At 39.0% G+C, this 18,374-nt stretch overlaps 2 protein-coding genes across 2 annotated transcripts; both read left to right on the forward strand.

The window, feature by feature from the left end:
* Nucleotides 1–3,483: 3,483 nt before the first annotated feature.
* Cbr-fmi-1 lies at nucleotides 3,484–16,892 on the forward strand (the record flags this gene model as incomplete). Its single annotated transcript, XM_002636927.1, is given in 30 exon segments — nucleotides 3,484–3,989; nucleotides 4,058–4,202; nucleotides 4,433–4,498; nucleotides 4,546–4,680; nucleotides 6,670–6,957; nucleotides 6,960–7,360; nucleotides 7,406–7,511; nucleotides 7,559–8,053; nucleotides 8,056–8,073; nucleotides 8,075–8,288; nucleotides 8,667–8,752; nucleotides 8,803–8,957; nucleotides 9,269–9,528; nucleotides 9,575–10,100; nucleotides 10,151–10,273; nucleotides 10,653–10,812; nucleotides 10,855–10,936; nucleotides 10,981–11,106; nucleotides 12,263–12,488; nucleotides 12,557–12,650; nucleotides 12,699–12,809; nucleotides 12,856–12,956; nucleotides 13,178–14,040; nucleotides 14,098–14,501; nucleotides 14,555–15,119; nucleotides 15,169–15,560; nucleotides 15,606–15,919; nucleotides 15,979–16,231; nucleotides 16,278–16,349; nucleotides 16,401–16,892. Coding segments are annotated over 30 exon segments (7,779 nt in total).
* A 371-nt stretch (nucleotides 16,893–17,263) lies between these two features.
* CBG09453 lies at nucleotides 17,264–17,946 on the forward strand (the record flags this gene model as incomplete). The annotated part of the gene is made up of 2 exons (XM_002636926.1): nucleotides 17,264–17,306; nucleotides 17,660–17,946. 2 exons carry the CDS (start codon nucleotides 17,264–17,266, stop codon nucleotides 17,944–17,946), a joined length of 330 nt encoding a protein of 109 aa, XP_002636972.1.
* Between the last annotated feature and the right edge of the window lie 428 nt (nucleotides 17,947–18,374).

Here is an 18,374-nt window from a genome sequence, read left to right on the forward strand (position 1 = left end):
CAAACTCAGTTCCGATGAACGACTAGACATCGAAATTGGTGACAGTTTTTACCAAGAAATCTACAAAAATGGATGGTCTAATCGAGGTAGCACCATGTTTTTTCTTACTCCGCATCAATATGATTTTGCAGTTATCATCGATTCCAGCGCTTTGATCTTTGAAGATTGTCGGAAGCATAACAGTATCCTCTTATGCCTGAAACAACTTGTGTTCAGTATTTCTGAAATCGACGGGAAAACGGAAGAATTTGATGTTGCTATTCGTAAATTTAACGAAACAATAGCATCGCGATGTGTCGCTCCGCTGAATAAATCAGAAGTGGTTGAGATGATATCGAAATTGGAAAATGGAAGACTACCGGAATATATCGTTCTATTCATTGTGGAGATCGTAATTGTGCTAATTTTCAATCAGAAGTGTTGGGAAACAATCAAACGAATTTATTATTATTTTTTCTCAAACAAGACTCCAACACAAAATGTGCAAGACCCTGCTGCGATTCCACTTTCTCAACTTGGACCTGTTTCGGAACTAAACGGATCCACCACTTTTTCAGAAGATAGTAATACTGAAATCGTGAATCACCCTGTTCATGAATAGGTTCTTTTTACCCGTATACCGTACCGGTTCATAAGATATACAAAACTTTTTTTCAGAATTTTTGAAAATTCAAACAGAGTTTTTCAGATATTTGCCGAGTTCTGAAAGACGCGTGTTTTTTTCACGGTTTCAGGACAAAAACGGGTCAAAATGAGGTGTTTTCAGAAATCAGAAAATATCTGGAAAACTAGAAATTTTCAAAAAATTATGTGAATGCAAAGTTTTCAATCTAGGTTTGTTTTATAACCTACGAAATTTTCAAACTGATCGGAAATTTCATAACCGAGCTTCAGACTTTTGAAAATGGTCAAAATGGCCGAAAATCAACTGAAAAAAACGTTTTTGTGTATCTTATTGACCGTTACTATATGTTTTGTATGGCTACTGTGTTTACTTATGTCTTGCTACCTCTAATAAGTTCCAGTATTTCGAATACCGAGTGAAATAAAAATTAATGTTCTCCATTTCTTATTCAGTTAAAATGTTCGGATAAAGCCACCTCTCTAATTCTGGTTTCATCACACCAAAACGGATGCCATCAATTGTGTGTATCCTTCCTTCCTTCCACCAAATGCATCCCTTTTACCCCTTCTTTTTCCACCATCCATTTCAGTTTTAATTACGCATCGTCACATTCCATTTGACGGCCACAAGCTCCTCTCTATCCACCAGGCCAATTGTTTGTGAGAAGGGTACTTTCATAAAACGGGTCACTCACACACACGCATGTCAAAATAGTTCATCATTTTATAAAGTCTCTGCTCTGCGAAGATGTTCGTCTGATTAATCGGTGGAGTCATAGGAAGAGAGCAAGAGTCATTTGATCGATGAGTTTCACTATGTTCACCGCAAATGGTTATGTGACATAGATCGAATGGAATCGGAGAACGAGAGAGCACCTGAGAATGTTACGAAATATAAGAAATTAAAAATTAATTAAAAGAAATGCCCGGAATTTCAATTCAAGTACGGGTTGTGAAATATTTTAACTGAATCGCGATATCGGTATTAGAGTCAACTTCCGAAGGAAACAAATAAAATGGTCATGAAATGGAACTCCGTTTTCTACTGCAAAGTAGATTCATTAAATTGTTGGTGACAGATGATATACCGTAGTTCTTTTAATAGAAGCGCACCCGAACCTTCAACTTTGAAAACAATTATCTCAATTTCTGTGAAAGATATCGAAACATGACATCAACTGATAAATTATTTATCCTAATATCACCAACAGTTTATAAGTTGACAATTTTTTTACACAGGAATCGAGAACGATTTTGATGGGCTTCCATTAGAGGAAGACGGTACATATAACATTTCAGAACTGTTGAGCTGTTTCCGGGGCCATCCATTGACAAATACGAACTTTTGAAATATCCCGAACAGAATCTTGGACTCTATACTTTTTCCTAGGTCAAGTTTTCACATGTGTTTTCGTGTCTATCGTGGTGTTTCATTTTTCAACTCGTCCTTTCTCCTCCTCCCATTCTCCCTATCTCTGCCCCATTTTCAGTTTTTGGCGCTACCCGATCCTTCTTCCAATTTCCGTCGAAAATTCAGACTACAACACATACAGCACTCGATGATGCTCTTTCTCCGGGGAGTCAAACCAAGAGCAACACGCACTCTTCGTAGAAAAATGAGTTGTGGTTCTTGTGTCTGACACTGAAAAATATGCAAATGTTGAGACGAAACGAGCTGTCGGACGACGGGCATGGAGAAAGCTAATGAGGAGCCAAGAAAAAAGAAAGAAAAAGTGAACAATAGGAAAAAAAACTCCTTTTTTTGAGACGGAAAGATGTGTCTGTTTGTGTTCACATAGGAGCAATTAGATATGCAACGTAGTCGGAGAACACCTGCCTGACGCCGTTCTGGCGAGAGAGGCCACATAATACGCCCTTTTCGGCTTTGCTTAATTGACCGAGAGAAACAATATGGTGGCAGGAAGGACGCCAGAAAATCGGTTTATGTCCCCAATCGGTGGACACATGGCTCCATGACTGGCTCCAGAGGATTATGAGAAAGAGACTATTAGAAAATAAGAGACTGTCTTCAAATAAGTCTTCAGAAGCAATTAAGTTCATATGATGGGTTTGAGGGTCATATGAAGGTAATTAAGTGATCGGAAAGGCAATTTAACATAAATCTGATTGTGAGGGTCTAATAAACGTTCGGAAGCTTAAAAAATTATTTGTTGATGCCTTCGACAAGGAGGAGTACTCGTTAGAAATTGAGGGATTCGGCTTTTGGACGGATATTTGCCAGGTTCTGGTCAAAAATTGTTCAAAAACGGGTGCATAGCGGACCATTGTCAGATATTGGTCAGAAGGTGAAAGTTGTAATAGTTTGTCGGAGTTTGGTTAGCTAGCGGCGCTATCTGGAATCTGACTAAACTCCGACCAGAACTTGTCGGCGATGCCTGAGATTCCGGAGACGTTGCTGTTGCAGGCGACGCCTGACAACAGCCACAGTGGTTATTTTGGACAACAAGAACCCAATCAATCTAGATTAGTTTTGTTCTGGGTAACATTGGACCTCGGAACCAATATCTAATCCCACTCCTTCCCCTTCATAATACCTGATTATTTTTTCCAAAGGCTCTCACGCTGGCATCTCCCCTTTCCCCCATTTCTATCGCTTCCGGCTCACTATCAATGCGCGAACATTATGTGTGACATAGAAAAGAGACATTCAAATTAGCTGATACACAACCTCCTCACCTTAATTGGCCGCTGGTCAGTTCTTCCTTTTGAACGAGACGCAGAGGGGGTGCCACCCAGTTGGCTCCGCCTTCTTATTCGGACACCGCAGCCCTTTCTCTTCTTTTTCCCTTCTTCCATATCCAACTCACATTCAACTGGCTTCAATGCAATGAAGAGACGATGATGCTTAACAAAATTATGTTTCTTCCGTTTTTTATCACCTCATCATTACTACTAGTCAGTGCTTTGACAGAAGACAAGTATTATTCATCTGAACCTATTTCTGTAGTTTGTAAACCATGTGCAGTTCCATCAAGTAGTTTTGTTATCTGGCTACCAGCTTCTCGACCACCATGTTTGCATCCAGGTCAACCTATAATTCATTGGCCTGATTCCTCTTCTTCTGATATTACTTCTTGTCCTATTCCTGGATTTCCGGACTCTATCCAATCCTCTCAACTCTCACTTCTTGATGATGGTCTACTTTTGACCAAAGAGAGAGTTTGTTTCTTTGATGGACCAATTGACTTTCACTATAATTATGTTTGTGATGGACAAATTTATCAGTCAAAAATGAGGATTGGGCATTCTGTTGCTTCAATGAAGAAACTCGAAATCCGAAGAACAAAAAGATGGGCTCGAAGAAGGAACCCAGACGCAAACGCAGTGCATTTTCAGCAAGAAAAGTGAGTGTTTCTTTGAAAAATTGTGAAACTTGGAAATGAAATCTGAAATTAACTTCCAAAATGTTCAGATACGTAAAAGAGCTGCCAGAAGATACACCAATAGAAACCGTAATTGCATCTGTAAAAGCGTCTCATGCATCTTCCCAACCTCTCTACTACTCCATGGTTGCTCCTCAAGATTCAAGATCTCAAAACTTGTTCACTCTGGATACGGTAAGTTTTTTTTCAACTACTACACTTCCGGAAGTTTTTCTAAAAATCAACTATACTTTTATACTAACAAACTCATGGAACTCTCACTCTATCCCAGAAAAAAGTGCCTAAGGAACTTGAACACAAACACAATTATCTATGAATGCTTTCTAGTAGTTTAGTTCTTTTTCTCAGAGGAAGTGGGACGCGGCTCTCGGTGCTCCTTCTGAAAAATAATACAATTTTTGCAGATGAGTGGAGAGATTCGACTGGCAAAAAGTATGGATCGAGAAGTACTGGATAAGCATATTCTCAAGGTATCGAAATCATCTTTTTCTAAATATTCTGAATATTCTAATTTCAGGTGACAGCCTACGAGAGAGTCGATCCAACGATATCTGCGAGTACTACGGTCGTCGTTCACGTCCTAGATGTCCAAGACAATAGTCCCATTTTCGAAAAGGATTCTTATTTTGGAGAAATCCGCGAAGATGCTCCGGTGAGTCTATTCAATTCCTCTTTTACACCCATTTCCATTTTCATTCATTCATTCACACTCTGCGTATCTCAAGTTCTCCTACTATTTCCTCTATCTCTATTTTCCTAATTCGAACGGAGCTCTTCGGGTCGCTGCCCGTAGCTTCCCCGGTCGAAACAACAGCTTGTAATTAGCGAGTGCTTCCACATAAGAGTAGTAGGGTGCATGTGATTGTGAGAGACGCAGATAATATGCGCGAGAGGATTCACCTGTCAGTGTGTGGAAAAAAGAAGAGAATATGGATACAATAATACAGTGGTACTGTATATTGGATTAGCTACGAAGAAGGGGAGAAAGTGTGAATAAAGAGAAAATGGAACGAAATGAAAAGAATCTAAGAAGTCAAAAATATAAATAAGAAGCTTTAGAATTCAATAGAAGTAGGTGAAAAACATAGAAGGGATCTGGTATTCGGGAATCAAAGATTTGAAATGTAGCTTCAGCACATCTAGATGAAGTATGATTTTTTTTTTTGCACATCCCTTTTTTCGCTTTTCGGTCCTATGCAATTTTGAATTTTGAATTCAGAAACTGATGTAGTTTTCCTGACTCTTGACGTTTTCCATATACTAATTTCTTGGTTTTCTCTGTCAAGTGCCAGTCCGAATTACTCAGTTTTTGGTATAAATTTCCATTCCATTTTCTTTATTTCACCGTTGGGCTCCGCTCCCCTCTAATTTCCCTCGAGACGTGTACTCGTAGTACTCCAAAGTGAGTGACCAGTCCAGAGAAGGCTGACACTCAAAAAAAGAGAAGTGGACCCATAAATCAAATGTACCTCCGACGACCATCATTTCAATTTTACACACCCCATTTCCAAAAGCACGCAACATTGTTCCAGCCGAGAGAGTGTCTAAATCTCTCGACTTATAACACTATCGCATCCGAATGACCATCTGTCATCAGACGACGGCTTCACCCATAGAGAGAGAGCAACCCCCACAAGAGCAGGCAAATTATAAGAGTCCGAAAATGGATGTTTGTCGTCCGTCAGGAAGAAGGACACCAACACCGTGTATGCATGGGTACGGGAGGGAAAGGGAGAGTGTAAAGAATCGAGAGATTTAGAAGTTCACGGGAGTCCGGAGACGGATGAGTCAGTCGAATTGCAAAAGCAGGGTAAATGAATGGAAGAGTTGACTTTAAGGTGGAACGTTTCTACATTTATAGGAGATTAGATGAAGAAGAATTGACTGGCGGAAGTGAACAACTACCGTAAACCTGTAATAGAAGGCCCTCTAACTTTTGAGTCAATTTTTGTCTGTTCCTGTTTAAGGTATGAAAAAGTTGTCAACTGATAAATTTCTTATCATAATATCAGAAATGATTTGTCAGTTTACATATTTTTTATATCTTGAGTAGGAATCGAGATAATTGAGCACTAATTTGACAGTATGGGAGCCCTTGTATTACAGGTTTTACGGTAGGTGCTTTTCTTTAGTTGGATCTGTGGCTTTAACTATGAAACTTCAAAAAGTATTAAAATCATCAGCTCTTGTTTTTCTCTCCAGAATTCGTAAAGTCAAACACTTTCTATCAACAAAAGCGTCAAAAACCCCAAAAACCTCTCTCATTTCCAGAGCTAAACCCGAAAATTTCATCATAGCCATTTCCTACAACATATCGCCTTCTCACACCCAATAATGAGATGAGTCGTGTCTTCCTTCGAATCGTAAAGCGACCGCCGCCACCATTCTCATAGTAGCGGGAGTCCTAGTTGCTCGGAGGACCGAGTCTTCGAATATATAATTAAAGGACGGGGGAAAAGAAGAAGAAGCAGAAGAGAGAATGCGTGTGTAGTACATGATGAACAAGTAAAAGGACACAAATCTGTGATATTGATATAACCAACTCAATACCACTTGAAAATAGAGAAAAGGGGATAAATCTGTCAATTGCATAATTTCTTTAAAGAAAATTAATGAATTATTATTGTCCTTCTTCTTTCAGATTGGTACTACTGTTCTCTCCGTATTTGCAAGAGACTTGGATTCTGAAGAAAATGGAGAAGTCGAGTATTCTCTGGGTGAAGGAAATGGAAAGAATCTGTTGGCCATCAATTCCAAAAGTGGAGTTATTCAAACAGCGGCTCCTTTGGATCGAGAAACTCTCTCTTTGATTCGATTGGATGTGATAGCAAGTGATAAAGGGATTCCAAAGAAAGAATCAAAAGCTCTCGTGGAGATTACTGTACTTGATGTCAATGATAATGCGCCAGTATTTGCATCTGATTCTTACACATCACCATCTTGGAGAACATCACCCTCCCTACCGTTATAGCAACAGTGAAAGCTACAGATGAAGACTTTGGAACCAATGGAAAAGTTCATTATTCTATGGCTTCATCTTCTGGAATCGGTGGACTTACCATTGATTATTCATCTGGAGAAGTGACTCTTCGAGAAAGAATCGATGCCAAAAACTCCCCAATAACAGCAATAATTCGAGCAAAAGATGGTGCACAACCTGCACTTTCAAGCACTGTTTCACTCACAATCCATGTGGTTGATATCAATGATCATGCTCCTACTCTGATTGCTGCGCAGAAGATGATTACACTTGAAGAGAATGTAGCAATTGGAGAAGAAGTTGGAAGAGTTTATGCCATTGATGAAGATTCTGGACCAAACGGAATCATTAGGTATGATATTGTGTTTGAAGAAAAACCGTAAAATTTGTTTTCCAGATATTCTATTGAAGGATCAGAAGATTTCATCATCGATGAGGATAGCGGTGTTATCAAAACGACTAAACTTCTTGATCGAGAAACGACTGCTAGATACAGTCTGAAGGTGAACTAGAAATCTCGAAAAACAAATTAACAAGTTCATACTTTCAGGTAACTGCTAGAGATATGGGAACTCCTCCTTTGAATACCTCTACTACAATGACAGTGGTTTTGAAAGACATCAATGACAACGCTCCGATATTCGACAAAAAAGAATATAATGTGACGATTTCTGAAGAGATGCCACGTGGAAGTCAGATCATCAAATGGAAAGCAGTGGATAACGACGAGGATCAGAAGATCACTTACCGTATCGAGGAGGCTGACAGAGATGTGTTCAGTATTCTGGATATAGGAGATCAGGGAGCAATTTTAAGTGTATCGGGGCAGTTGAACAAACAAGATCACAAAATAAGAGTGGAAGTATCAGCAACTGATCAAGGAGGTCTACAAGGAAGATGTGTTGTCAATGTCTTTATTGATGATGTTAACTCGGCTCCGTATTTTAATGACCATCCATTTTCGGTGAAAATTCCAGAACATTCTCCGATTGGATATCCTGTTATCAGCATGAAGGTTTGTGATTTTGCTAATGGTTTTCGATTTTAATTTCTAAACTTTTTCCAGGCTGAAGACCATGATCGTGGAGATAACGCTCGTTTGGTTTATTCAATTGATTCTAATCAGTTCTTCAAAATAGATCCTTCATCTGGTGATATTTCCGTTGCTTCTGATCTTGACCGCGAAGATCGTGCCACGTTTTCCGTCATCGTGACAGCTTCAGACCACGCCACTCCACCGCTTAACACATCAACACAAATCGAAGTGATTCTGGATGACAGTGAGTTGGCATTTTGTTAATATCTCTGACGGCGGATCTCATTTTGACATATTCAAATATGGTGTTTCTTCTTATGACTCGCCTACTAGGCGCATTTTGTCGTCCCCCTTTCAAACCGAACAACGACGCCTGACAAATGACCAGATGTGTTAGAAAACGACGAAAGGGTACTAAGCTTAGTGGTAGAGCTGAAGAGATTTAGAGAGTGTCAGACAAAACACGATTATTTACGGAAATTAGGGGTCGGGCGGTGTTGTGTGAGAAGACAGAAGGAGCAGGAAGTGAAGGGAAACATGTAAAACAAAGAAATAATATTCGAATCAAATCGGGGGATTAGGAAGTCTGAGGAAAAGCCAAATTGATGGTTTATGTTTTCAGTAAACGACAATGCTCCACAATTCACGTCTTCAAGCTACGCTGCCACCATTTCAGAAGATATTCCAGTTGGAACTTCCTTCCTTCAGGTACTTTTGAAGTTCAATGAATTCCATGGATTCTAAATTTTCTTTTTTAGGTATCAGCGATAGACGCTGACATTGGTTCAAATGGAATCGTCGACTACTTCCTAAACGAATCTTCCTCATCTCCAGCTATTCATCTTTTTCGACTTGACAGAACTTCAGGAACTCTTCGTGTCAGCTCAAAACTTGATCGAGAACAGTTTGCAGTGTAAGCGTGTTACATTTTATTTATAAAAGAAGATGTAGAACATTCTTCTCAGAAGAATGCGAATCTGGGATAATTAGAATGTGTCCTAAGAGAGGGCTAACACCTGCCCGGATTGCTCAATGAGCCCTCATTTGACCGGGTGTCACTGTTTTCTATAGGGTGGTTGAGGGGGAAAGAGAGGACCATGTTTTTTGTCAAGTGCCAACAGATTGCGAAGAAGGGAGGGGGTGCATTATAACTTCAGAGAAAAGATTGAAGGATGTTGTTATAAATATACATAGTGGAAACATTAATTGGGTCTTCAATTTCAGAATTTTACTCCCTATATTTGCAAGGGATCGTGGAACACCGTCACTCTCGGCTTCTTCTGAAATCACATTGACACTTTCTGATGTGAATGACAATGCCCCTTCGTTTGAACAACTTTCCTATGATCTATATATTGCTGAAAATGCTCCAGCTGGGTCTACAGTAGGAACAATTGTGGCAAGAGATGCTGATGAGGGAGAGAATTCTGACATTTCTTTCCGAATTTTCGGAGGAACAGATGCAAAACTCTTTGATATTGAAGGTAAATACCTAGTTTTTAATTCAAGAATCCCATTCTCTATTTTCAGAAGACGCTGAACAAAATGGAGTTGTGCGAATTCTCACTCGTGCTGAATTTGACTACGAAGCCAAATCCAACAAGTTCTTTTTTGAACTCCAAGCCAGCAGTGGACAACTTTCGTCAACAGTTCCCGTTCGGATCCACGTATCAGATGTGAACGACAATAAACCAGTTCTGAAGGATTTTGTGATCCTCATGAACCGATTTGATAATGTTCAAATGGCTAAACAAATCGGATTCATCCCATCGTTTGACCCAGATCAAAATGCAACTCTCGAATATTTTTTGGAGGAAAACGATTTGATAGAAGCTGAAAAGTACACTGGAAAAATTCTAGTAAAACAAGAATGGAAACGAAACATGGATGTTTCATTCAAAACATGTGTTTCTGACGGTGCCAATACTGAATGTGCTACATGTAGATTTATCCATGTTCTCGTGGAACCAGACTGGTTGGCTGAAAGTTTTACGTTGAGTCTTGCCAGGATGACTGTCGATGATTTCTGGGATCCATTGGTGTTCCAGAGATTCAGGTTGGTAATTGTTAGTTTCCGAATCTTCAATTAATCTGATTTGCTTCCAGAGATGCGATGTCTACGTTGAGTAATTGGAAACCATCTGACATCCATGTCATTGGTGTCAAGCAGCACCTTGATGACGTCATCTATATTAATTTGGCAATTACGGACCACGGAAGGGTTGTACGGTAAGAGATGATTGAAAACTACACAATAACACTCGAATCATAAAAAGAAATGCCGCCGTTTCGTGTCTCAAGAGGCTTTTCGTATACTGGTAGTCAAGTGTTGTGTTACGGGAAATGAGTTCGGGATTTTGGAGATTCGGGATGTGTGCAATTAGATGCGCTTCACAATAATTCGATTTGTTTTGACAAACAATGAAACGGGCTCCCCCTAGTTTCTTTGCGTGCTTCTAACTCCTTGAAACGACATATTTACATGGAGAAGTAGTGTAATTCAATATGAATAATGGAGCGACAAAGTGTTGCTAATGGGAAGAAAAATTGTATAGATTCAAAATTGGGGAACGTATACAAAAGGGGTCTGGAACTATTTTATTTTCAGAGGTTGGAGGGCAATCGAGTTGGTGAAAGAATCGATCAAGAAGTTGGAGAAGATGACATTGTTGCAAGTTGAAGTGATCCGAGATGAATCTTGTGCGAATGAGCCATGTTCCCATATGGCAAAGTGTCGACAAACTCAGAAGTTTGTGGGAGAAATGAAGGTATGCATTTTTCAAGAAACCCTTCAACTCTGATTTTTATAGGCTCATGAGACTGACAACTTCATTGCTCGAACCCTAAACACCGTCAACACTTTCGTCTGCGAATGTCCTTCTGGATTCACAAGTAAGACTGGAAATTCGCGACTCTGTAGAAGTTTAATTTTGCAGGTTCGGATGGTCGTGGAGAATGCGACACACGTCTTGATGAATGTTACCGTGGCAGGTGCTCCAATAATTCGACTTGTGTCGCCTACGAGAACACATATCGCTGCGAGTGTAAGCCTGGTTGGATAGGTACGTAATTCCACTAATTGACTAAAGGAAAGCACAGAAAATAAGGGAGAACACACTCGTAAAATGGGAATGTGCTTGTGTTAGGAGGAAGAGTGGTTCGGAGACCCCTTTTGCACAATAAAATGGTACTTATGAGGTTGAAATTTGCATTAGCAAATTGGCTCACAAAATGAGGGCTATTGAGTCGAAAAACGAAATGGAGTAAACGAAAGTGGATAGAAAATGGGGAGTGGATGTTTACTGCTGATCCAAAAAAAAGAAAATCTAGGGAAGAGAAGGGATTTTGTAATTTTATAAGTTTCAGCCACTGTATTCTTTTTTCCAAGTTACCGTATTTTCTCTAATAAAAGCCCACCCAAAACATCAACGATGAGCTCAATTATTATCTCGAATCCTGTGGAAGATATCCAAATTTTGTCAACCGATAAAATATTAGTCACAATATCTTTAATATTTTATCAATTGACGAAATTTTTTTATCTTTCGCAGGAATCGAGAGAATTAAACACAAAATTGACGGTTCGGCTGAGCTTCTATTAGATAAAGCACGGTGGCTAACTAAAAAGGTTTTTTCTTGAAAAAATCGATCTGGGGACCCCACACATCAGAAGTGACTTTTTGAAAATGTTTTGAAAAGTGCTGAAAAATGTTCCAAACGTTTGAAAATGAAAAAGATCATTCTCCCAATGTTTGGCTGCGTGGTCTTTCTAATGATCTAGGTCATGGAGTGTAGCTCGGAGACGACTCCGGATAGCTCCCTAGTAAGACTATACCGTGCAAGAACCTGAGCAACGACAACATACAGTAACCAAGTCAGTTCTTCTCCACAATTCTCGCTAGGATATTCTGATCAAAAAACGTACAGTCGAGAGCTTCAATATACATATAGCGTGATTCGAAAGTTATTTTTCTAAAATTGTTTCCCCTTCTACTTCCACTTTTCTGGGGTCTTTTGTGAAAGCAATTTGCGTGTCACTTCAGACTTCTCCCGGTGCTTCTGTCGTTTGTTTCAACTGCACCGGAAGTACCCCATCTAACTCTGTGTGACCCCCCTTTTCCGTTATTTCCATGTCAAACTTTCATTTGAAAAGGAGTCGCAATAAAACTGAAACACTTTCGGAGGGACCATCTGAACACTAAAGCAATTTCTTTTCAGGTCGTCACTGTGAAATATCAGTGCATGCTCTAACATGTGTTCCTGGATACTGTATGTCAGATTCTCTCTGTGAATTGGAAGGCAATCGAATGAGATGTCGTCACTGTAAATACCAAGGAGAGGATACAGATGAAAGATGTCGGTTGAGAAGTGTATCTTTCGAAGGAGAAGGCATCCTCAATGTAAACCTAGACTTGCCACGTACTCAATGGACCATGAAGTTCAGGTAAAAAATTCAGAGCTCAAAAAAGAAGCCCCAAAAAAAGAAGATGCAAAAAACACGTCTTTCTTCAGAATATCAACAATTGCACACGACGGTGTTTTGGTATTCACGGGAGACAAAAGAAGCGACTTTGTCGAAGTTTCCATTGTAGATCGAGTTCTAAAGGTATTTTTTGAAAATGAAGAAGGGGTTTTCCATAAATCAAAATTATAGGTTCAATTCTCATTGGGCGGGGAAAAAGCTGATGCAAAAATGGAGAATGATGTGGAGAATCGGGTGAATGATGGTGAATGGCATACTGTAACTGTTGAGTTCTCTAATAAGGTAGGGAAAGTTAATTTTTCATTCATTGGTTCCTATAATTTTGCAGCAAATAACGATGTCACTTGATGATTGTGAAACTCATCCATCACTTCTTCTGAATTCATCTCCAAATTGTGCTGTTCGTGCAAAACTGAATCTAGAGAAAAAGTACGTTTTCTTGTGTGGGATCTTCCCAGTAGTAATTCATAATTGCATGAGGTCCCTCCTTGTAATTCAACATATAATTCAATTTTCAAAATGAACAGAAATATTAGTCTATGGTCGCGAACCGATTGAATTATTCATTTGATTAGCGGAATTATATGCTCCCCGGGAAATGATGAATTTCTCTTCTCAAACTTCTCAAATTTGATTATCATTATTTTCAGATGTGAAGATCCAACTGTCCCATGTTATCGTTATATGGATGTATCAAACGGTTTATTCCTTGGAGGAAGACCGGGAACTTCCAAGCAGATTGAGAAGGCCTTCTCCGGATGTATATCTGATTTATCTGTTGACAAAGAAGACGTGGATTTCTCAACTATAAAAGAAATGCACAAAGTGGGTCATGTTCATGAAGGATGTCGCCAACGTCGAGACTTCTGCTCATCTTCGGATGGACAATGTTCAGCTACAACAAAATGTTCGAACCGTTGGGGTGGACGTATTTGCAGTTGTCCTCAGGCGGTTCATTCACTTGGAGAATGTATTGTTCCTGTTGGAAATCAAGATCTTCGTGGTCATTCTCTATTCGAGGAGGAATCTTTTGTTCTATATCAACCTGCTCAAGTATCCGTTCCATTTGAAGTCTCATTTGAATTCCGATCTTCCCGAGCTGATATGCAAGTTTTCGCACTGGAATTCACTCAAAGAAGCGTTCACTACAATCTTGAAATTGACGATGGAACACTGAAATACAATATTGGAGACTCTTCAGTCGAACTTCCATCTCCTGAAATCACTTCAAAACATTGGATGAATGTTGTCGTGAAATTCGAAGCTGATTCAGTGGCAACAAGTATTAATGGAATTTATTCGGCAGAGGCTAAAACTTCAATCGCAGATATGAATTTGGAAAGTCTGTATTATGGAATCGCCCCAGGAACAGGACATCCATCTCGATTTGAAGGATGTATTCGAAATGTGATGGTTGATGGAAGACCAGTTTCTGTTAAGAAGAAGGGAAAGACTAGAGCTGGATGCGTTGTACCAAACCGATGTTCCGTCGATTCAATCTGTCCATCAGACAGTACTTGTCACAGAGCATGGAATAAACACAAATGCAAGTGTCAGAAGAGCTTTGTAGGAGATACGTGTCTTCCAGTATGTTCTGTAGCTAATGTGTGTTCGTCTGGAACTTGTGTTGCCTCAAATACAACAACCGGATACGAATGCATTTGCCCGCCAGGAAGAACCGGAAAGAATTGTCAGCTGGAAGCTCCCAAACAGATTTGTCCATCCGGATGGTGGGGTACTTTCCCTCGATGTCGAAGATGTGCATGCTCACAATCGAAAGGTTATGAATCACAATGCGACAAGAAGACTGGAGCTTGTTTGTGCAAAAAGAGTCATTTCTCGACAATCAATGGATGTGTAAAATGTGAATGTGGATCCGGATCAGAGAGTACAGAATGCTCTTCTGATGGGTATTGCAAATGTAATGGAGATTCTGTTGGAAGACGTTGTGATAGATGTTCAAGATATGATCATGTAAGTTCACCTATTCAGAAAAATATGTAGATCATAAAAATTTTATTTTCCAGCAACTCGACTCAAAAACGTTGAAATGTAGACCAGTAGCCGGAAAATGTCCATCAGAAATAGAATATAGCATTCAATGGCCAATAAGTCAAAAAGGATCAATTGTGAGACAGTCTTGTCCAATTGGAGAAAGTGGCCTGGCTACAAGGAAATGTCTGGAAACAGGAAGATGGTCAGATGTGAACGCATGGAATTGTACTCGCCCAGAATACTCGATTATGGTCAACAAATTCGATATTTTGGAGCCTGCAAAACTTTTGACAATGGTATCAAATGCAACAAATACAGAATCATCGATCCGTGGAAGGAATCAACAAATCGCCGCAGAAGCATTGAGTAGATTAGTTGATCATGAACAAATGATTCCGCTAAAAGGAAGAGCACATATCAAGGATATGACATTCACGGAAAGATTAATTGAAGCATTGGGAAGAGTTATGAGTGAACAACCAGCTGATGAGTATTCGACAATGATCGCAAAACTGTGGAGTTATGCTGAAACTGTAGCCGAAACACACGAAAGTGTTTCTTTTTTGTCTCCATTCTTTGTTACCAATGATCACATTGGTAAGTTTGGCTTTTACAATAAAACTTCAAAAAATATTTTTTTTTCCAGTTTTCGCTTCTGACAAACTTGACTTTGGAAATATGCTTCCGAAGTTTAACAACTTCGTGGATCTTCGTCCAACTGGATTCCCTAGAGTTCGTGCAATTGTCACAGGAACCACTCAAGTAGTCTACTCCATCGTACCGTATCCAAGATGCGATCGATGTGAGAATCCAATGATCGCAGTTGTTGCCAATACTACTGACCCAATTATTGTGGAGTTTGAAATCGATGAAGATGATGGATGGAAGTATCCGGAATGTGTTCGATTTGATGATCAATCTGGAGCATGGACTAATCGTGGAGCATCCTTGATCGGTTTAAATCTCACTCATGCTGCTTGTGAATACGATCGAATTGGAGTATTCACCATGTTTGTGAATGATCATTCGAACTCTATTGTAAGTTTCCAATAGTTTAAATTTTGTATATTTCTGAGTTCATAGGTACGAGTTGCTCAAATCGATGACATGACATCTCCAGCAATCGCGGGTGTTGCTCTCTTCCTCTGCTTCCTCTCCATTCTTCTGACTATTTCAAGAAAAAGTCTAAAAACGCATTCAGTTCGAATTGGATTCATTCTTTTCTTTGCCATCAACGTTTTGAATTTGTTCTTCGTTCATAAGACAGCTATCAATCAAGCATTCTGCCCAGTCCGTAATGCAATGCTATCATTCACTTCATCATCTCCATTCGCCTGGCTCTTCTTGTATGGATTATACATCTACAGAATGTTGGCTGATGGATCTTCTTCTCCAAGGTAAACAAATTTAACAATAAATAATCTAACAATAAATTTTAAAATAGCTTATATTTTAGTGTCGCTACATCTCTGCTCGTTGGAATCGTTTTCCCTTGTATCATCTCGTTCACCACTTTCTTCTTCACTGATACCTGCTCTCTTTCTCCGCATCTTTGGCTCTTCTGGTTCATTGTTTTACCTATTGGTTTATTTCTTCTACTATCATTCTATGCTGCCTCCACATCAGTTCTTGTCAGTCTTCATAAGAAATACGATGTCTTCGTCGCAAAATATAATGTGAAGAAAGCAGTTTTCCAACATTTCGTTTTGGTAAGACAGTTTTCATAAAAACCTTTTTTTAATTTTCAAATTTCAGACTCTTTTCACTTTGGTAATGACTTTATCTGGATTATTCGCCAATCAACTTCCCCTACCAATGGAGATTGTGGTATGAGCTTCGTCATTATTTTCCTTATTCATTTTTCATTTTTTTTTCCAGGAAATTTCCCAATCCGTAATCTACTTGATAGCTTCAATCGTGATATTCCTATGGTGCATCTGTGACATGACCTCGAAATCGACAGATTCTAACCCTAATATGTGGCTGGATACTCAGAAATCAGTGATGGCTGAATCCACAATGGCAGATCCACAGTGTGCTTCTCCATTACTGTCACCTCAAAACCACCATCACGATGCTGGAGTTGATCCTGATTGGATGCCAGATGTGATTCCAAATAATCATCATTTGTCATCGATCAACGAGCCAGATACTCCACGACGTCAACTTCAGCCTCAGAACCGAGAAGTCATTAATATTCTCTCATCACCTGATAAGATTCTGAACGAAGGAATCGGTCACGTATACCGTAATAACATGGGATCACTCCCACGTCTCCGGAGTGAGCAAGACGAAGCTGATGATGCATATTATACTTATACGGCATCCAGAAGATACAAAAATACAACTTCTACTTTTAATCGAGAATAGATAGAATTTATTGAGTTCATATGTGTATAAAAGATCTCTTTCCCTATTTGTATCTCTATTTTTCTTTCATTTTTTCTCGTTTTCATATCCTGATTTCTAGTTCTTCTTTTTTTGTTTTCTAGCTGTTCTACTTCTTGCCTTACATGTTTTTTTGTTCCGATGATTTTATAAATAAATATTTTAAATTTTTTCAAATGCTAAATGATGTGATTCTCGACGAATTCAGATCTAGAAATTTTTACACTTGGGACATTTTATGAATTTTCCGATACGCATGATTATGATTATTGTTATCTAATCTCATTCGGCGAAACGATACGACATTAGGCATATATAAACGATATTGAATACCTGAATCGGCATCAAGAAATATGCATTTCCATCTCTCATCACTAGTTATTTTAATTTTTATTTGTGAGTTTGTTTTCAATTCCATTTTGAGAACCAGTTTAGATTTACTAGGCTTTTTAAGTTATCGTAAAAATATAATAAAAGATTGATCTAAATTATCTCAGTTCCTATTCAGGATATCGACATTGTGTCAACTGACTAAACACTTATGATACTATGATAAACAATTTATCAGTTCACAACTTTTTTCATATCTTAGACAGGAATCGAGATAAAGTGGCTCAAAATTGAAAGTTTGGGTGGCGTTCTATTAGAGTGTTTACAGTATATTTCTCATCATTTCCAGAAGCAACTTAAATTTTCTAGGCTGTTCAAAATAAAATTAATCAGAAAAACTTCAAATTTTCGTTTTCCAGTGAGCCTTGTTTCCTCGCACTCGTCTGAATCTCACGAACACGAACACTACCATCGTCATGGACCCAGATTCGGTTACCAACCGTCTCATTTTCGTAACGGGTATCATGGAGGACATGACGAATATCACGGAGATCATCACGGATACAATGGGCAATATCCAGGTGGATATCACGGAGGACATGATGTAAATCCCGAATACAATAGACATCATTCAGGATATAGCGAGAACCCATATAACCCAAATTATCAACAGAATCAGTGGGGAAATCATGGAGGATGGAATTGAATTGAATTGAATTTTAATTTCCAATCTTCAATTTTATTTTATTTAAAAGTAAAAAGTTATTAATCCGAATAAATATTATCATAAATCACCAAGTTCTGCTTCTGGTAAAGTTGTTAGATGGGGACTCTATTGTAAATTCTGGATGCTTCTTTTTTGTCTTCTTCTGTTTCTTTGCTGGTTTCTTTTTGTCAAGAATCCATTTCACAAGAAGCACCAAACCAAGAATCAAAAACCCTCCGATTCCAGCACCAATTATATAATGAATGGGGGTCAAAACGAATGACTCTTCGGCGGTTGTTTCAGTCAGAGAAGTCGTTGGAAACGATGTTGTAGTCGTGGTGCTGATAGTTGTAGAATTCGGAGTAGTAGGAGAGGCAGTTGAGGAGATACAGTAATCCGCTAAAAGTTATGTAAAGTCTTATAAAGGT

Source organism: Caenorhabditis briggsae, assembly GCF_000004555.2.
Source record: "Caenorhabditis briggsae complete genome, chrV, whole genome shotgun sequence".
Lineage (NCBI taxonomy): Eukaryota > Metazoa > Nematoda > Chromadorea > Rhabditida > Rhabditidae > Caenorhabditis > Caenorhabditis briggsae.